Below are 19,463 nucleotides of genomic sequence, written 5' to 3' on the forward strand. Positions count from 1 at the left end.
TTAATAACTCCTGTGTGTTATAGAGTTTATTTTGAAAGGCAGAGCTCCGCAATCTACTTGCGTTGCCTTTGCGATCTACTGGTAATCCTACTATCCTAATCGCAATCCTACTGTTGGGCACCCGTGTCCTAGAAAAATGTGTCAGGCAGAGATGTATTGGGGAGCTTGTAAAAGTACTGTGCGGGAGGGGTTAAAATGTAGTGATCCTCAGGGGAGTGTTAATATGCAAATATTGACTTTTTGTATGACTCCTCCCCCTCCGATGCATTAAACTAACTTTTCTGACCTATAGGAAAGCACAACAGAATGGATGGAGAGGTAAATGAGATCATAATGTAGATGTAAACCAAACAACTAAAATCTCATATCAGCTTCAAATAGAATTTTTAGTAAAATTGACCAATTTTACTATATTTACCTTCAGCATTAAAAACTTGATGGAGATATTAAATCTTTTTCACTCCCAGCAATCCTTTGCTGAATCTCTGTTTGGAGATTGATCGGTGCTGAAAGTGCTTTCTCAGGTTCCCGAGTGCTGAGCTGTGCCGCCGGCTGATGAATGGGCTCACAGGTCACCAATATGTAAATTAGGTCAGGTGTCACCTGATCCGACTCCATCCTATTATCAATTATCAGAATTGATTATCGTTGCCTCGGGTTCAGGAAACTTTGATAAATGGTGGCCGATGACATTGATTAATGAATCTGACGGCTGCAAGTCACAAAATCGCAGGAAAAGCGGATATAGAGGAAATAATAAATAATGTGAACTCCACCCGGAGTGACAACAAAGTCAGCTTTATCCTCAGATGAGATCCGACCGATAAAAAGACCCAACTAGTGAGATCATTTCATCTTCTGTGTATTGGATACAACGTGACATCTGTATGGTGCAGATACAGCATGGCTGCCCAATCATGCATCGGATTTATATATGAGCATGGAAAGCACAAGTGGGCAGAACTTAATATGAAAGGACATCAGTCATGAAAATCCTTAGAAGTTTCAGATTTTTTTTATGCAAGTGAATAATGAATTCCATGGAGAAGCAGCATGCTGTATATTCTTGATGGAGGAGGTGACACAGTTGAGAAGAGTTGATGGCCTCCCACTGTGTGTTTTGTCTTTAGTGCCGATTTTGCTTGCTTTACATTTCTTCTCCATCTGTGCACATTGCTCCGGTCTATAGGCTCACCTCCAAAATCATTTTGCAGCCTTCTGTGGATTATTAATATCACACAGTATTTGTATAGCGCTGACATATTACGCAGCGCTGTACAAAGTCCATAGTCATGTGACTAGCTGTCGCTAAAAGAAGCTCACAATCTAATGACCCTTCCATAGTCATATGTCATTATTACAGTCTAAGGTCAATTTTGGGGAGAAGCCAATTAACCTAACTGCATGTTTTTGGAATGTGGGAGGAAACTGGAGTAACCGGAGGAAACCCACACAGACACGGAGAGAACCTGCAAACTGTGTGCTGGCAGAGATTCGAACCTGGGACCCAGCGCAAAGGCCAGAGTGCTAACCACTGAGCCACCATGCTGGCCAGTATATATAAATTTATATTTGAAATAACCTCTATCCCAAAAATACACTACGAGCCTCATTGACCCCCCCTCAAATGTCTGATTTATTAAAGCTCTCCAAAGCTGAAGAGGATACACTTTCATCAGTGAAGCTGGGTGATCCACCAAACCTCATATGGATTTCTTAAAAGTTGTATGTTGTTTGTTAGCAAATGTTTTCAATCCTGGACCAGATCCATTCCAGGTTTGCTGGATAGCCCAGCTTCACTGACGACAGTCTTAGAGAGCTTTAATAAATCAGGTTCATTGGATTGAGGGATAATTAGGAGATCAGAATGGAGGTATTGGCAAACAGATTTACCATTCTCAACTGCTTTCAAAAATTAGCTAATATTGGATTGAATGGGTACATTCAAATAAATTTTATTGGACAGTTTTTTTTTCTTTTTTTTTATTGGATAGTTTATACATTTTTGTGCAAGTGTTTTGAAGTGTTGGCAGTTTTTATGAGTCATTTTTGCTAGGATTTTGTAGCCACTTGCAAACTCCTGCATAGACATTTGTAAATGCCGGAGAAACCAAGCCAAGCGCTTACCACTCCTGGGCACAGTGTTTGTCAGTAGATGCCCAGGGGCACTAAATGCCATAATAAAATACCATAAGTGTGAATCTGGCTTTAGTGAAGTGGCCGCATTTATGTACAGCACCATGGAAGGTATCACTAGAAGGTGAGAGGTGCGGTGTGTAAATACATAATAAGAATATATCAGTCATACTTTCTGTGTGTCTGTCTAATCCTTTGGACATTTTTTCTTCAATTTAATCCAAATTTCAAATTTTGTTTTTATTGAAGATACAAAGTACAGAGTGCAAGCTTGTCATGATAACTATATATGAAAAGTAAAGAAGCTAGTTCTTTGCAGTGTCAGCAGCATAATTTGTATAATAATATTAGTAATAAACTGAATCCTGAATACATGCTTGTAAGGGGTTGGATAGTGAAGGATGCCACTAACATCTGACCAAGAAAGAAACCTTCAGTCCAAGGAAAAGTGAAGCAAGGATAACTGAGAAAAGAGATTGAATTTAAAATAAGAAAACACAAAGAGAAAAAAGAGGAAGAAGAGGAATGAAGAAGCGGAGGAGAGGGGAATGATTGGAATCAGACTCATAGTTACATAGTTAGTCAGGGTGAAAAAAGACATAAGTCCATCACGTTCAACACAAGGGAAATAAACCCTATGGACATAGTTGATCCAGAGGAAGGCAAAAAAAACCCGTGTATAATTTGCTCCAACAGGGGACAACATTCCTTCCTGATTCCATGAGGCAATCGGATGTTCCCTGGATCAGCAGTCTCTGTTATCTTTACTTTAAAGCAGGGGTCGACAAACTCCGGCCTTTAGGCCAGATACCGCCTAGCTGGTAGTTCGTTCTGGCCTAACGCCCCCTGGCCGATCCGGCTTAATGTCGGCCGGCAACCCACAGCTTGGAGCCGCAAGTTGCCAGCCGGCTCTGACGGGGCATTAGGAAATACCGGAGCTCCGGTGCCGCCCCCTTGCTGTTGCTCCCCTATTTACCGCGGCCAGCGTTGATACTTCCGCCGGCACGGTAAATAGGGGAAGCTCCCTGAAGGACAATCCCTCTCTTCCGCAATGCACACAGAGGAGAGGGATTTCATTTCAGGGGGCGTTCCCTGGTGATGGGCAGAGCCATTAGGGCGGAACTCAGAGTCTGGCCTACTGTGCCCCCGCCCGCCCCTGAAATGGCCTAGTGGCCATAAAAGTTTGCCGAGCCCTGCTTTAAAGCTTTAGTCCCTAATTATATTCTGTGCTTCTATAATCTTTTTCCTAAAGCAATCTATGGACTCAACTGTGAGAAGGGGCAACCAATGGGAAGAGGGGAGGTTGGTGGTTGGGGAGCCTTGCAATTCCCACCTGGAAATCAAACGGAGGGCTACCTGTGGTTTAGGGATGAAGAAGGAATTCAGTAATCTAAGGGGGTTATACAGAAGTAAATTTAGTCATTTCTATCCTGTGTAATGTCGGTTTGTGTCCCCGCAGGTCTATGTACATATTCGGTGGATTCTCCAGCGTCCTCCTGAATGACATTTTGGTGTACAAACCTCCGAGCTGCGAGGCGTTCCGCACCCAGGAGCAGTGCACCGGCGCCGTGCAGGGGATCAGCTGTCTGTGGGACCGCGATCATTGCGTCTCCTGGGAGACCGCACACGCCAGCAGCAGCCTCTTCCATGCTCACTGCCCAAACAAGTCAGGTAAGTCGGAGATCTGCCCCTGGCACTTACCTGTGTGCTGTGTTACCAGATACAGGTCGGTCTATAGTCCAATGAGATTTAAGGATTACAGTCACATGGGTGAAATAAAGATCCTTAGAGCTTTGGGGATTGCGTTTCCGCGAGGAACCACAACGAATACTGCGCACTGTATCTGCAATATGATTGGATGTTATTGCTGTATATTGTAAGGAGGCCGGAAGTATTTATTAGAACCTGTCTAACTTTATTAGTCATTCCTGACATGTCACAATATACAGCAACTGCATTATATATCGTAAAGGCTTCACTTTTTATCATTTAAAATCCACCCACTAGCTCCGGTCAGTGACTTTGCCTAGGCTGGGATGATCTCATCAGTCTGCTGCAGGCAGGAGGAGGCATTACCTTAGTCCCCCCCATAAAGCAAACTGCAACATTGTAACAAGTCACAAGGTACAATTGTATTCTCTGAACAAAGATAGAGCAGATATTGAAGTGTTGTATTAGTGAGCATGCTGCTCTTATAACACACATCTGATGACAGGTCCACTTTATGTATGACTTGTGCACCCTATAGATCACACACATGGATTGGCGACCCTGTATGGTCTCCGCTGTATCCGGCAATATACGGTGCGCCTGTAATTGTCTGGGGTGCCATGTACTAAATGCAGGAAAATCGTCCCATTAATTCTGGTGCTCCGCATCCAATAAAAATGTCTGCTTACCCAGCGGGCACTGCCTGGCCTCCGCCCACACTGGAGGTTTCTGTTATTTATTGCTCTGTATGGGGCGTATTATGGACTCCTCATCATCATTAAATTCATTTTTAATTTATTCATTTAATATCTGGTACAATGTTCTGATGATGGAAGATGTGAGACGATCCCCAAGCCATGTGACCAGTCGCAGCCTATCCCATCCCTTATAATTACTGGCTTGGTGCTCCCCCCCTATTGCTGTAGGCTTGGATGAGAACTTTTTTGATGAAAATCTTTTAGTCTGATATGATCCCTCGTCTTCCCGCAGCGCCGGCCGAGGACCGATGCTACAAGAACACAGATTGCGCCAGCTGCACCGCCAACACCAATGGCTGCCAATGGTGTGACGACAAGAAGTGTGTGTCTCTGAACAGCAACTGCAGCGTGGTGAGTACACGGAACTGAACATTAGGATCAGCAGCACAATTCTCAGTGACACCATAGACAGACAACCTGTAGGAGACATGGTGTGCCGGGATTGGGCCATGCATGACTGCTGATAAAGAGAACCTGTCAGGAGATTCCAATAACTTATTCTGAAGATGTCACAGTAGAATTATTCAGTAATCCTGCAAAAAAGCAAAAGAGGAGAGGGTGTCACCAGGACAGGAAGCCCAAAATGGTAATAAAGGTTTCCACTGTTGTCTCCTGTTTGGGACATCACTTCCTGTCCATCTGTCACCTAAGCAGGAAGTAAGATAAAATTTCCCAACGGGACACAATCAGAAGTTGTTTTGTTTTCACTATTCTGCACCCAATGCACTGCTGAGAATAAAGTATGCATGGCGGGGTATCAGCCGGGTGTCACCAATGTGGACAGAGCCTGCATCGTTAGGGCTGCGCAGTGACATTTTCTTTTGTTCTTCCTTGCAGTCTGTGAAGAATTATATGAAGTGTTATGTGAGAAACGAGCAGATCTGCAACAAGCTGACCAGCTGCAAGAGTTGCTCACTGAACCTGAACTGTCAATGGGACCAGCGCCAGCAAGAGTGCCAGGCTCTGCCCGGTGGGTATTCGCCAGTTGGTAATCTGGGGGTCCCCGCAGGGGCACAATACGCAACCAGCTGCAACCCCAAAACTATTTTGTATTATACAGTGTTGGTGTATATGTTAGTCCCAAGTTCCTGACTCTGCTCCTGTCCCCCTAGGAGCTTTGGATGTCTCTGCCCACCCTTCAGATTTCCCTGCCCACCTTTCCGGTTTTCCTGCCCCTCCTGTTGCAATACAATACAATGTCATATCCTGGTGGAGTGACTTGTGCTGACTGTTGTGCTTCTTTCTGTTTTTTCCTTGCAGCCCATCTGTGCGGGGAGGGGTGGAGCCACGTGGGCGAGGCGTGCCTGCGCATCAACTCCAGCCGAGACAGCTACGACAATGCCAGAGTGTACTGCCACAACCTGAGTGGGAGTCTGGCCTCCCTCACCACCCCCAAGGAAGTGGAGTTTGTCCTGGATGAAATGCAGAAGTACACGGTACAGGTAACCGATGCTCTGTACGGACAGGGGGGCGTCTAAGCTGTCCTATAAAAATAGAGCCAATCACATTCCAGAAATCTTGCTGAGCTAGAGGGGGGGGAGCCTTGCGTGCACATTGCAGGGGGCGTGTCTGATCTCTGCAGAGGGACCACTGCTTCTACACAGTGCAAGGCTCCTTCTTTGCAGTAGGTTGACAGGGGACAGGATTTTCTACTCAGCGGCTGCTTTATGAAGAATATTAACCCGTCTGCTGCTCCTGGAATGCGTATTTACCTTCACCACTCACTTTAATGACAACATATAGTCCGGATCTGTAATTAGGGGGCTGGAGAATCTGATTTATGGCTTCCAGATGGGGTGGGGACAGTGTCTTGCGGGTGGGGGATGTTCTTTATGAATTTCTCCATATCTTTCACTCAGTTTGTTCCTGTTAATTATTCATCGGTCTCATCTGCCACCATAATCTGGCCGCAGTTCTTTTGGCCTCCGAAACTTTGTCTGCGAGTGAGCGGCAGATGAGACCCGGTGGTGGGAGTGAAAACCATAACCAACACTTTACAACAGCAACAAATGGACCCAATTAACTGGGGCCACACGCTGTGCTGGAGATGGATGGTCAGTATTGGTCCGAGGGGCCAGGAATAGAGGAGAAGAGAACAGCAGAAAAGCACCATTGCCAGGAATCATATGGCTGTTCTAATTTGTGTGTGAACCATGATCTCTGAATTCATCCATGAAATATCCTGGTGAATGTATAATAGCTGATCAATAGCTGCAAACAATACCTGTCAGAGATCCAGTAAGCTGACTTCCCATTTGTCATTGTTTCACTCCAATGGTTCTAGTTTTCCCTATGCCAGGGGGCATGAGAGTCACCCCACAACCCCAGCAGTCATGGAGACCCTCGGAAGAAGAAGGCAAAGGCTGGGCCAAGTTGCTGCCAGTGTCTCTTACCTGCAAAGACTTCCGCACTGATCCCCTGTTGTGATCGGTCAGTGGAGGAGACGGGAACACAAGATGCGACATTGGCACAAGTGTTGTAGTAAATCCCAATTAGAAGAACCACAGGCCAAAAGGAGGGCGCCTGTGGGCAAAGGGGGTTGTGGAAATGGAAGTGTTGCAGGGGGACGGGTGTATGACAAATGAACACAGTATCTGAACTCCAGAAACCCCCATGTTATGGAGAAGAAGTGGGGGTGTTCTGTAACTTTATGGGTGACAACTTTCTGTCCATAGATACAGCACAGTGAGCGAGTGTCACCCTGGAATAGGAAGTGGCAGGAAAGCTGAACATTTCCCTCACTTCCTGTGCTGGTGACAACATGCTATAAAATCCAAACAAACTTTAACCCCTGATTGGATTTATTTCCAGCGTTGATATATTGCCCATCGCATTCTTTGCATCCACTAAGAGGTAAAATCTCTTCAGTTCATCATACGAGCACACAGAATCGCCATAAAACCTTCCAATCCTGCATAGCTCTCCATCCTCTCCACGGCACATTTTATGTTTCACATTAAAAAATCTTTTTCCTCCCAACGCCGCGTACAAGGTCAGCACATTGCACGGAGCAGAGATGCCAGGGTTTTATGACGCGACAGATAAAACAATGCTGCTTTATGATAATCCATCTCCGCACTCCCATAAATACAAGGAACAGGTGGAGGGGCTAAAATGTTGCTTGTAGGGGTAGATGTGGTAGAATGGGGGGGTGGCTGTTACAGGATAGCGGGTGAGGCAAAATCTAAATTTTATTTTACAGGTTGATGAGAGAACCAACCATGTGAATAATATACTTTAGGTGTAATGCTTGCCTTTTGTCATTCCTGATGATCCTTTCAGCCATTGAAGTCCTTTTTAGGTGCTTACTGTTAAAGGGTGACAATGCTCTGTCCCTCCATCCCAGGTGTGCTCCTGTGTTGTCACCTTATTAAGCAGAAGAAACATGATCACATGGTCAGAAGATGAAGATTAGCTTCCATACTTTTGCAATCAGAGGATATATGCAGAGGTGGTTCTTTTTGCTGTGCCAGTGTCTTCTGCTGCATGTTACTGGACCAGAACACTTGACTTTCCTGCATACAGAATATAGTTGTTGAAGAATAGCTGCTGAAGTACAAATTGCAGGAAATCTAAATGCCTGCCATGATAGAATGGTGTCACCACACACAGTACATTGCTGCTAGTTGCGTATGGGAGCCACAGGCGCAAAACAGTCAGGGTGCCCATGCTGTCCACTGCCAAAGTTCCTACAATAGGCTCTGAGCAAATATAGTAACGAATCTTGCTGGCGATTAGGAGTACATGATGAACCCCTTAGATCCTCCTCTATTACTGGCTCACATGTTGCCCCACCCACGAAGAGCTCCTTCTCCCCTTGCAGTATTTTATATTATAGAAAGTGTATCAGGGAGGAGCCTGCAAGACTCTTTCAATAACTACAATGACATTTTTAAATGAACTGACCCTTTAATTCTCTGTTTTCCTATTGCAGAAACTTTCACCCTGGGTGGGGTTACGAAAGATCAACGTGTCCTACTGGGGCTGGGAGGATATGTGCCCATTCACCAATACCACCCTTCAATGGCTTCCTGGAGAGCCCAGCGACTCTGGTTTCTGTGCGTACCTGGCAAGGGCTGAGGTGGCGGGACTGAAGGCCAACCCTTGCACCGCCATGACAGATGGCCTTGTGTGTGAGAAGCCAGTCGGTAAGTGTCTGCAGTAAAATCATTGTTATAATCTGTAGCTGGTTGCTTGTTTTGTTGTCTGCAACCCTGGAGCTGCACTGGATAATCGTAGCAATGCAATTTCAACACATTACTGATTACAAGATTGCTCAGGCAGCTGGCATCTTCATTGGCATCCTCTATATTCCCATTGGAGGATTTCAAGGCATGGGTCTTATTTTTCCCTTTTAGCCCATAGGCAGAGGCCAGGAGGTTGGCCGGCTCCCCCTCATTATCACGATTATCTTATCAATGTGAATTGTAGCTTTGTGTTTTCTTGTTATGTGAGAATGTTGTCTCCTGACTACCCTGCGGTTTTCGGTGTTATCACCATCATCTAATCCCCGATAGTGTCTCTCCCTGTTACCTGCGTCAATATAAAGGACTCGGGAGAGCTGAGCTGGATGTGCCGGTGCCGGATGCGGCTTTACCTCTCCGTGTAATGAGCCCAGCCATCTTACCCGCTGTGTATTGTATCTCCTATACAACCCCCCTTCCCCCTCCACCTGTGCTGTATTTTTCCTGCATGTTGCAGTAAATTGTCTCGTTGTACCTCGCCTTGTACTTCCTCCTCCGGGGTCATTCACCTCATGTTGTGTTCTACGTCCCTGCGGGCATTATTAAATCTGCTACAAGTCCATTACCTGCTCTGTAAGTTTATCTCCGACATCTCCCAGGAACTTATCAGAGAAAAAAAAGTTCCAATTTTAGAACCTGTACATTCTGTGATCTGGGACGGAAAGCCGCGCTCGGGGAAGGTGGACTGCGGCGTTTAGTAAACAATTGGATCTCCAAATAAAGAACATGTTCCCCTTTATGGTCCGGTGCTGCTAAGGGTTGGCTATGGGAGGTGTGAATTAGTGTCATAGTGCAAAGAGTGTCACTTTTGGGTTCTCATAGTGACTAAACTTTGGACACTTTTGGGGGGTGGGGGGATGTAGAGTCCTTTTTGCCCCCACAGAAGTATTTTGATAAGCTCGGGGAATCGCAATACTATCATGCAGCCAATATATTTAGACTGAAATGATTTAACATGTTCTTTAAGGATAATTCTTCCATAGAGGTACATGCTTAGGCACTTCCTGTTATGGGTGACAAAACTCATCACAAGCATGGTGGGGGCTTCCCATAATAGGCACAGCAGGTGCACAGACCCAGGAACCCCCCATACTGGGCACAGAAAGTACACACACCCAGGAAGTCCTCATATTAGACATGGCAGGTGCACAGACTCTGGAACCCCCCCACATTGGGCACAACAGGTGCATAGACCCTGGAACCCCCACATTGGGCACAGAACATGCACAGACCCGGGAAACCGTATATTGGGCACAGCAGGTGCACAGACCCAGGAAGCCCCCGTATTGGGCACAGGTAGTACACAGACCCAGGAACCCCTCATTTTGGGCACGGCAGGTGCACAGACCCAGGAACCCCCTATATTTTTACTACAGAAGGTGCACAGACCCAGGAATATTGGGCACAGCAGGTAGCAGCATGGGTGCACAGATCTTACCCAGAGCCACCCAGATGGAAATAACTGTTGGGGTGTTTTTCACACTCCAGGATTGGCTATATCATCCATTCAGGTGGTATGATCCTGAAATAAATCCACATTTTTTGATCACTGGCATAGTGAATGCTCTCGGCACTCTCACCATAGACACGCAGGCTGCAGATGTCACAGTAATGCGGAGCCATTAGCTAATGAAGGGAGCGATGTGAAGGTCAGTTGTGTCGACCTTCTCTATACACTAGGATGATAATATCTGTATGATGTGTATAGATGTAAGTGAATTATCTGAGCAGTTGGGGCCCCTCACACACGCAGCTCCCGCACCCGTAATTGTATTTCCATGTAACTGAGTTATAGAGGTAACCAGCAACTCATATGAGTTCAGGGAGGAGCCTCTGCCATGTATCTCAGTATGAGAAGGGGATGCACAGGTCACAGCCTGCTGGGTAAAAGATCCCAAAGTCCGGCATAAGCATATATTGAATAAATACAAGAGCCATGCGTGTTATTTCTTCAAGCTTTGCGTTCATTATGTATTTCTTCCAGATTGGTGCAATCATCCAGTGTGACTTTGTGCAGGAGCTTCCTGTACCAAACCCCTATTCTGCTTTGGTAATTCCATAGTAATGAGTTTGGTTCTGACTTTTCTTCTGTCTCTTCTTTGCAGTCAGTCCCAATCAGAACGCCCGGCCATGTAAGCTGCCTTGCTCCCTGAGGACCTCGTGTTCCAACTGCACCAGCAACGGCATGGAGTGTATGTGGTGCAGCAACACCCGACGCTGCGTGGACTCCAATGCCTACATCATCTCCTTCCCTTATGGCCAGTGCCTGGAGTGGCAGACCAACACCTGCTCCCGTAAGTAGCCGGGGCTACCCTTTATAAATGTAGGCCAAATAACTTAGGACTCTGCATGTTCCCACTGTGTATGGATTGTCCTTCTGGCAATAATTAAAATGTGAATTGAGGACATGAAAAAACTCCTTGCAAGTGCAGGTCATCTGTATACTCACCTTGGCTCCCATACTGCCATAGTTGGTGATGGAATGACCAATCACAGAGCCTAGGTGCTGTCAGGTGGGTGGTGCAGGTATAGGAATGATGATATATTCACAATAGTAATACATACATAAATACAAAACTGTAACATCAGGGTTTATCCAAAAGAAGAACTGAACACCGTTCTGTATATAAGAAACAGAATAATGGAAGCAAATCTCAGGCTTAAAAAAATAAATAGGAAAGTTGGAAAAAATGGACATATTTCAGGGGGAATAGGGAATTCCGTTTATTAACCAATGCCTGCCTAATCTGTGTGTGTCCCCAAAGCTGCCAAAAAGTGTCCTGGGTCAGCTGCATGTGGGGTCAATGAGGAGCAGGTAGATACACCTAATCTGGACATATAAAGTGTTAAATATATAAACATTATTATAAAAGAATAATAATAATTTTTACACTGTATTTATATAGCGCCGTCATAATAGGCCGTGCTGTTCAAAGTCCATAGTCATGTCACTAGCTGTCCCTCATAGGAGCTCACAATCTAATGTCCTTGCTTCAGTCATATGTCGTTAATACAGTCTAAAGTCAATTAACCTAACTGAATGTTTTTGGAATGTGGGAGGAAACTGGAGTACCCGGAGGAAACCCACACAGACACGGGGAGACCCTGCAAACTGCAGATCATGTCCTGGCCGTGATTTCAACTCGGGACCAAGCACTTAATACTTGTATGTGTCACCAGAACAGGTGTCTCCATTAGAAGATCTCCCTTTTGGATTGCCATTACTTTATGTTCTGATGATGGTGAATGTCCAGCAGCTAAATCTCACTACATCCAAAAAAAAAAAACTTTTATTGGTAATTCCACACACCATATGAAGCACAGTTTCTCATTAATAATGAGGGGGTTAGGCGACCGTGCCATGGCAGCGAAGGGCGGACATGGTCTCCGAGGTGTTTGGCCTCTCTCCCGCACCCGGCGATTATGCCAGGCCTTGCAGCCAGTTGTATGACACGGATAATGGAGGTGATTACAGACAGATGGGGTACAGCCCGGAGGGGGTCCACTAACAAATGGGAACAAGCCGGCTCTTGGCAAGTGTCAGGGTGACATTTGGTGATGGGGATGTAAACGTGATTACAAGTAAATGAATAGCTTGTAGGATCCCTTCAATAGATTGGTGCAGAACGCTATCTGGGGGGTCACGGGTAGCCCCACTCTCTGCACCCCCTCCGCAGACAATGCCGCGCAATTCTATTTACTACCCGATAACCCCGGGACATGTCCTTGCCGAGTCCGGGCGCTCGTTCTTCCTGAACACAATGCGTTATGCTCGGCTCCATCCATAATAATTACAGCATTTGTATTCACACAGTACCTGCATGTCCGCTGTAACAAAAGCGCCGGCATTTAATTCACTTTTCATTCAGTGCTGTCTGATGGAAAAATGCATATTTTTATTAAATAATCCTAATGAAATTTGCAGGCCATCCATACGGCGCTGCGCAGAAACAGCTCTCAGCAAGATTTTATTGTCGGGATTAGATGCGATTTCCATACTTTAGCAGACCAAAGGAAGAAAATATTTAAAGGAATAAAAAATATTTACCCCTCATAATCCTCATATTCCTTATACACACGGAAATAATCAAAATGACTAGACTGCCCTCTTTTACCTTTGTCCTCGGATGCATGGCTGAAAATGTGCAACTCTTCAAACTCACGCTGCCTGTTGATTGTAACAAATTTAGTACTCCCAGTTATTATTATTATTAATAAATAGTGTTTCTATAGCACCAACATATTACGCAGCGCTGTACAAATAAAAAGGGGTATCAAATGACAGACAGATACAGACAGTGACACAGGAGGAGGAGAGGACCCTGCCCTGAAGAGCTTACAATCTAGCAGGTGGGGAAGTATCACACGATAGGAGGGAGATATGGGTTGGTGGGAAGTAGTGAGGGTTTAGGAGACAGAAGAAGACGGGTAGGTGAGGTTGAAGCTTTGGGTTTTGAGGGCTCCTTTAAATGAGCAAAAAGTAGGAGCAAGCTGAACAGGACAAGGAAGACCATTCCAGAGAGTGGGGGCAGCTCTAGAAATGTCTTGGAGCCGTGCGTGTGATGAGGTTATGAGTGAGGAAGAAGTCATTAGTAGGTCATTGGAGGAGGAAAGAGAGCGGCTGGGAGTTATTTTTCTAACGGGGCATAAAGGTAAGTGGGACAAGAACTGTGGAAGGATTTGAAGGCAAAGCACAGGAGCTTAAATTTATTTCTAAGGTGAACTGGTAACCAATGAGGAGAACTATGAAGAGATGCAGCAGAAGTGAAGTAGTGGGAAGGCTGTCTATAGCGTAGGTAGGTGGATAAGGTAGGTGGGAAGGATGGATCATTCTGGCTGCAGCATTCATAATATATTGCAGAGGAGAGAGTTGGGGTTGTCAGGAATGCGGTAACTCCCTATAATCCTTTCTACCCCCCCCCCCCCATTTGTTTTCATTTTTTAATGTGCACCCCCTAATAAGTCCCATTTTTCCATCATATTTTTTATTCCCCAACTGTGCAGTGCTCCGGAATTGTGCGCCATCTTTTCATCTTTCCAATATCTATATCATCCGTAAGATCTACACTTTGGCACACACACTTTTCTCTCCCCTATCCATGTCACAAGTGATTTCTGCACTCCAGTACCCCCCCAGTATTCATTTCACCAGTGGGATCTGCAGTCGGGTGCACACACGGCTCTCTTCCTGACATCCGTGTCACTAGAAAGATTTTCACTTCATACTCCATGTTACGAGTGAGAATATCCAGCGCACACACAGCTTACTTCCCAATATCCAATCTACTAAAAGGATTTGCACTCTGGCACCCAACCTCACTCCCCAGTATCTGGTTTACCCAAGGCGATGTGCATTCCGATACACACACCTCACTCCTCATTATTCATGCCACCAATGGGAAGCACCCTGTAATGCTCCCACATTGTTCTCCCTAGAATTTCACTAGATGGGAGGAAGCTATAACTGGGTGGCAGGCAATAAATTTGGTGTTTCAAGTTGTTGTTCCTGCTCCCCCCCATACAGTGTTCTATCTTTAAAATGCCCAACCTTAATATGTCTAATTTTCCATCATGTTTGCAATTATTCCCCAAATGTCCAAAGTATAGTGACACAAAAACACCCAGTGGTTATTGAAAACTGTACCGAGTGGTGCACCCACCTAAAAGGGGCCGGGGAGAACTCTGCACCCAGTTATTTGTAGTGCACATATTTATGGCTTTCATGAGTCAGTGGGCGGCATGCACTGTTTTTGTCCTCCCCCACGTTATAAATGCTGAAGTTGTCTAAAGCTTTGAGTTCTTCCTAAGTTGAGATGACATTTCAAGGCTTGGGAAAGCCTCAAGTAAAGTTCTTTCCTGCAGAAGTTTTTTTTTTTCTTTCTGAATTGTTATTTTATATGGTCAGTTTAGATGCAAACACAGCTTAGCGCAGGGGGTGCCGGGACATGGAGAACGGATCGGGGAGTTGGTAAATTGACTCTTCACTCCAGCCTCATCTCTCGGAAATCCAATATTCTATGCGGCATTGAGATTTACGGCTTTTTACGGGCGGTGATTATGCGCGCTGTAAAATTAAAGACATTAGACGTGGCAGACCTTGGTGTCGCACAGCGCGCCTTTGTCATCGGCCAGCCAGAGCCTTAGCGCCTAACGAATTCGGTAATCAAAACACTAATATTGGTCCTATAAAGCGGCTAATGTTTCATGGCGGGGTCTCGCTTCATGGAGGGAGCAGACGCCGGAGCCTCACACGATGCACAGAGGTTAGCCTGACCTTGCCGTAAAGTTTTATGGTGGCAGCGCGCTGGATTTGTGATCTCTCAGACAAATACATCACAGACTGGCACTGGAACGGAGCGGCACGAGCCACCGAGAGTTCAGCTGCTGATGTATACCGTGTGTTTGATAAATTATTTACAGCAGAATGGAAGGATGTCAGATTTTAAAGAGAACTGGTCATAGCTTAGACTTTGCACCAACAAAACATATAGGGCAGAGCAACATGTAAACCCCAAACTTGATGCAGGATTACATTAAACAATTTCTATCTTTTATCAAAGCCCCTTTTTCATCTTTGTTATATATCAGTGCTGATCATCCCTGCAGCTGGTTCCTGTCCCATATTGGCTGCATGGCATTTCTCAGGATGAGTCTTCCAATGGTGACAACAGGACAATGCCTGAGTAATGCAGCCACCTCTTCTCTTCAGACAAGATGACAACACGATTGCAAAACAAAGACCATTGTCAGCCTTTATCCAGAGGTGCTTGAACAATGGCATATATGGCAGGATCACCGGGGAGTATTTTAATAAAAGCTGCACCTTTAAAACAATGACTTTTAAAATTCCATTAACATACTAAGGGTTATGCAAGATTTAAGTGATTTTGGTTTATATCTACTTAGGAAATCTCCTTCCGCACTTTCCCTCCTGTAATGATTATGGAGTATTTCTGGTTTATGATGCAGCCAGGGCAGAAATGAATGCAGACATTTTCCAGGAATAGAGGAGGAAATAGCCCTTGTGATAAATGTTATCAGCAGAGTTTATGTTGTGTTGTCACCTTGTTTCTTTATTTTTGCTCATCCTCATCTTTTCCTCTTTCAGCACAAAACTGCTCCGGATTCCGTACCTGTGCACAATGTCTGGAGCACCCTGGCTGTGGATGGTGTAATGACCCCTCCAATACTGGAAAGGGTCAGTGCATAGAAGGCTCATCCAGGGGCCCGATGAAGCCTCAGGGGAGGCACTCCAGTGAGATGGTTCTGGATACCGGCCTGTGTCCCCGAGACAAGAACTACGAGTGGTCATTTATACACTGCCCAGGTAAGAGTGACAACCAATCCACTATGAAGTCCTTGCTGATAAATGGAACCCTAAAATAGAAACAAAAGACTAAAGTGCCAGTCACATTAGTCTCTGTGCAGAGGAGCTGACATTCTAATGCCCCTCCCCCTATATTATGATACATTTATATAGCTCTGACATATACCAGAGTGCTGTACAGAGAACATTGAGCCAGTCCCACCAGTCTCTGTACAGAGGAGCTGACACTCTAATGTCCCCCCACATTCATACACTATTATTATACATTGACATAGCAATGACTTATACCACAGTGCTGTACAGAGAACACTGAGCCAGTCCAACCAGTCTCTGTACAGAGGAGCTGACACTCTAATGTCCCCCCACAGTCATACACTATTATTTTACATTTATATAGCTCTGACATATACTGCAGAGAACTCTGAGCCAGTCCTATCAGTCTATATGCAGTCTATATAGCTCTGACTTATACCACAGTGCAGTACAGAGAATACAGAGCCAGTTCCTCCAGTCCATAAGCAGATGAGCTGACACTCTAATGTCCCCCCATACGCATACACCAATATTTTACATTTATATAGCTCTGACATATACCACAGTACTTTACAGAGAACTCTGAGCCTGTCCCATCAGTGTAAATGCAGAGGAGCTGACACTCAAGTGCCCCCTTCACACACTACTATTATATGTTTATATAGCTCTGACTTGTTCCGCAGTGCTGTACAGAGAACACTGAGCCAGTCCCGCCAGTCTCTGAGCAGAAGAGCTGACACTCTAATGTCCCCCCACACTTGCACCCTATTATTATACATTGATATAGCAATGACATATACTGCAGTGCTGTACGGAGATTATTAATCCGGTCCTATCAGTGCACCAAAGCTTTATACTCCTCCTTCTGCCTATGAAGAATGTTTTTTTTCCTTTCTTTGGGCAGAGTGGATATTGCAGATTGGATCCTGATGATCAGTGTTTGCAGCTGTTGGTTCATCGGTCAATAATTTCATATTTCTGTTTGCTGTAAATTTAATAAAATATTCTCTGTGTGTTCTCACAATGTGTGTAAACTGTACATTTTATTCACCATACACATTATTTGTCAGCATTGAAGAGAAGCATAAAATGTCATAAGAGACCAATATAAGGTGAAACAAAAAGAAACAAAACGAGTTCAGGAATGAAAGTAACAGCTACAACATGAAATGAGATAAAGGTTCCAAAATCCTCATGTATATGTGCAGCGCCTGTGTGTGCAATGCTGAATTAAACGCCAGTCCAGAGCTGGCAATAAAAAAGCATTTCTTTCTATCCATTTCTGAGCTTTATACAGCCCGGAGTAGGAGGTAATAGGACCGGATTTATCTCTGCAGTATGGTCGCAGGTCTTGTCCCTCCCCCAGCCTGTGATTGCGTAGTGAAAGAGAAGCAGTAGGCTGATGAGCTACTCTATCGATCCTTCTGCTCTCTCCTCCTCGTAGCATGTCCCTGGTTAGCTCTATAAGTCGGAGCTCTGCTGTACATTGCTGATAATGATGTATTAATGAATCAGAGCTGCATGAAGTTGTCTTTTATGACTCCCTGAAGTTGGCAATGAAAAGCAGAACAAAATAACAATGATATCTCTTCATTATATATATTATAAGTGTGATCAGAGATGACTTTGTAATGTTTGTATTGTATGAGACAGATAAGAGGACCTGTCTAATCCTGGCTGCAGCTTCCTCTCCCCCATCTGCAATACAAAGTTTTCTGCTTTATTTTAATGCGTTGTCACCAACTGCTGTTATTTGATGGAAGAGGAGAATGAAGATGAGTGCGGCTGTTCTCTCTCACTGTTATAATATCGCTGCTGCTACAGAATTACAGTTCAGCTGACAACGTGAGATTCTTATTGCAGCCCAAATCTCCCCTGTGGGGGGGGGGGGGGGTCTGTATGTAGGTGATTGGGATACCTTTCCATTCCCAGGAATCCTCTAGCTGTATTAGCAGCAGAAAAATCCAGATTTGGTGCAGAGAATCGTCATTTCTGCAATAAGTCAGATTTTTTGATACTATGGAATGTCCTGTGCCCATTATAAGGGGCTCCCACCATCCCTGTCTCTGTGCTGCCCTCCTAAAGGGATTTTTGGGTTTTGCTGTTGCAGGAATAGAGGTCTGACCAGAATTCTGCCTCCTCCCAGATCAGGGTATCACAGAGGGTATATATTATATCTTATATTTTGATGCCATATGAAGGAATGAAGTATAAAAGAAATACAATGTATGTTTGTTTTCATTGGTCAGTGTTTTGTTGTGGTGACCTTCGCCTTCTCTCCCCGCAGCCTGCCAGTGTAACGGGCACAGCACCTGCATCAATACCAACGTGTGCGAGCAGTGCAAGAATCTCACAACGGGCAAACACTGCGAGACCTGCATGCCCGGGTACCACGGGAACCCCACCAATGGCGGCGAGTGCGAAGGTGAGTTGTACGGCTTGTTCTAGGGTCTGCCATGTCTGATCACTGTGGTCAACGTGTGGGTGAAGGTTGGTGGCATGGTCTGTGTTACCCCATGGCATCTTATGGAGGGTTGTGGTACAAATGGCATTAAAAATGGGAAATAGATTGGCATCCAATGTTGTTGAGTTCAGGGGTCAGTCACATCTGATGCAGAGTTCGAGGGGGTCTGTAGTATGTAATGCAGAGTTCAGGGGTCAGTCATTTTTTGTCCTGTAAAACATTTGAAATATCCATGCTATATTATTTGTATTACATAAAAAATGTGGTATTTGATGCTGCAGAACCTTGCATTTCTTGTTCCTCTGTTGGTGATTTTGGGAGGTCGTGGTCACGTGATTTCATATGTGTAGATTTTGCTGGAATCAGATTCTGTTTTGCTATATATAACAAGCTGTTTGTCACTCACCCCATGGCAGACCCAGTGGACATCTTTTTGATGTCCATTGTAATGCTGGTAGCTGGGGGTGGTATAAGGATTGAAATGAAAACCGGGTTCAGTTCCAGCTACTGAAGATCCTATGCATGTGTGAGGATTGAGGTTGGTATGATTGGTGGTTGGTAATGTAATGTAGAGTTCAGGGGGTGTGTTGTATGTAATGCAGAGTTTAGGGGGTCTGTAGTATGTAATGCAGAGTTTAGGGGGTCTGTAGTATGTAATGCAGAGTTTAGGGGGTCTGTAGTATGTAATGCAGAGTTCAGGGGGTCAGTAGTATGTAATGCAGAGTTTAGGGGATCTGAGGTTGGTATGATTGGTGGTTGGGAGTGTAATGTAGAGTTCAGGGGGTCTGTAG

At 45.0% G+C, this 19,463-nt stretch overlaps 1 protein-coding gene across 1 annotated transcript in view; it reads left to right on the forward strand.

The window, feature by feature from the left end:
• ATRNL1 (attractin like 1) overlaps positions 1-19,463 on the forward strand; it is a gene marked incomplete in the record, with an annotated part of 107,662 nt that overhangs the window by 53,086 nt on the left and 35,113 nt on the right. Inside the window, 8 exon segments of the mRNA XM_072424787.1 lie at positions 3,596-3,807; positions 4,837-4,955; positions 5,442-5,574; positions 5,865-6,046; positions 8,539-8,752; positions 10,954-11,142; positions 15,957-16,175; positions 18,496-18,633. Coding sequence (XP_072280888.1) covers positions 3,596-3,807; positions 4,837-4,955; positions 5,442-5,574; positions 5,865-6,046; positions 8,539-8,752; positions 10,954-11,142; positions 15,957-16,175; positions 18,496-18,633 — 1,406 coding nt within the window.

Source organism: Pyxicephalus adspersus, chromosome 10 (assembly GCF_032062135.1).
Source record: "Pyxicephalus adspersus chromosome 10, UCB_Pads_2.0, whole genome shotgun sequence".
NCBI classification, from domain to species: domain Eukaryota; kingdom Metazoa; phylum Chordata; class Amphibia; order Anura; family Pyxicephalidae; genus Pyxicephalus; species Pyxicephalus adspersus.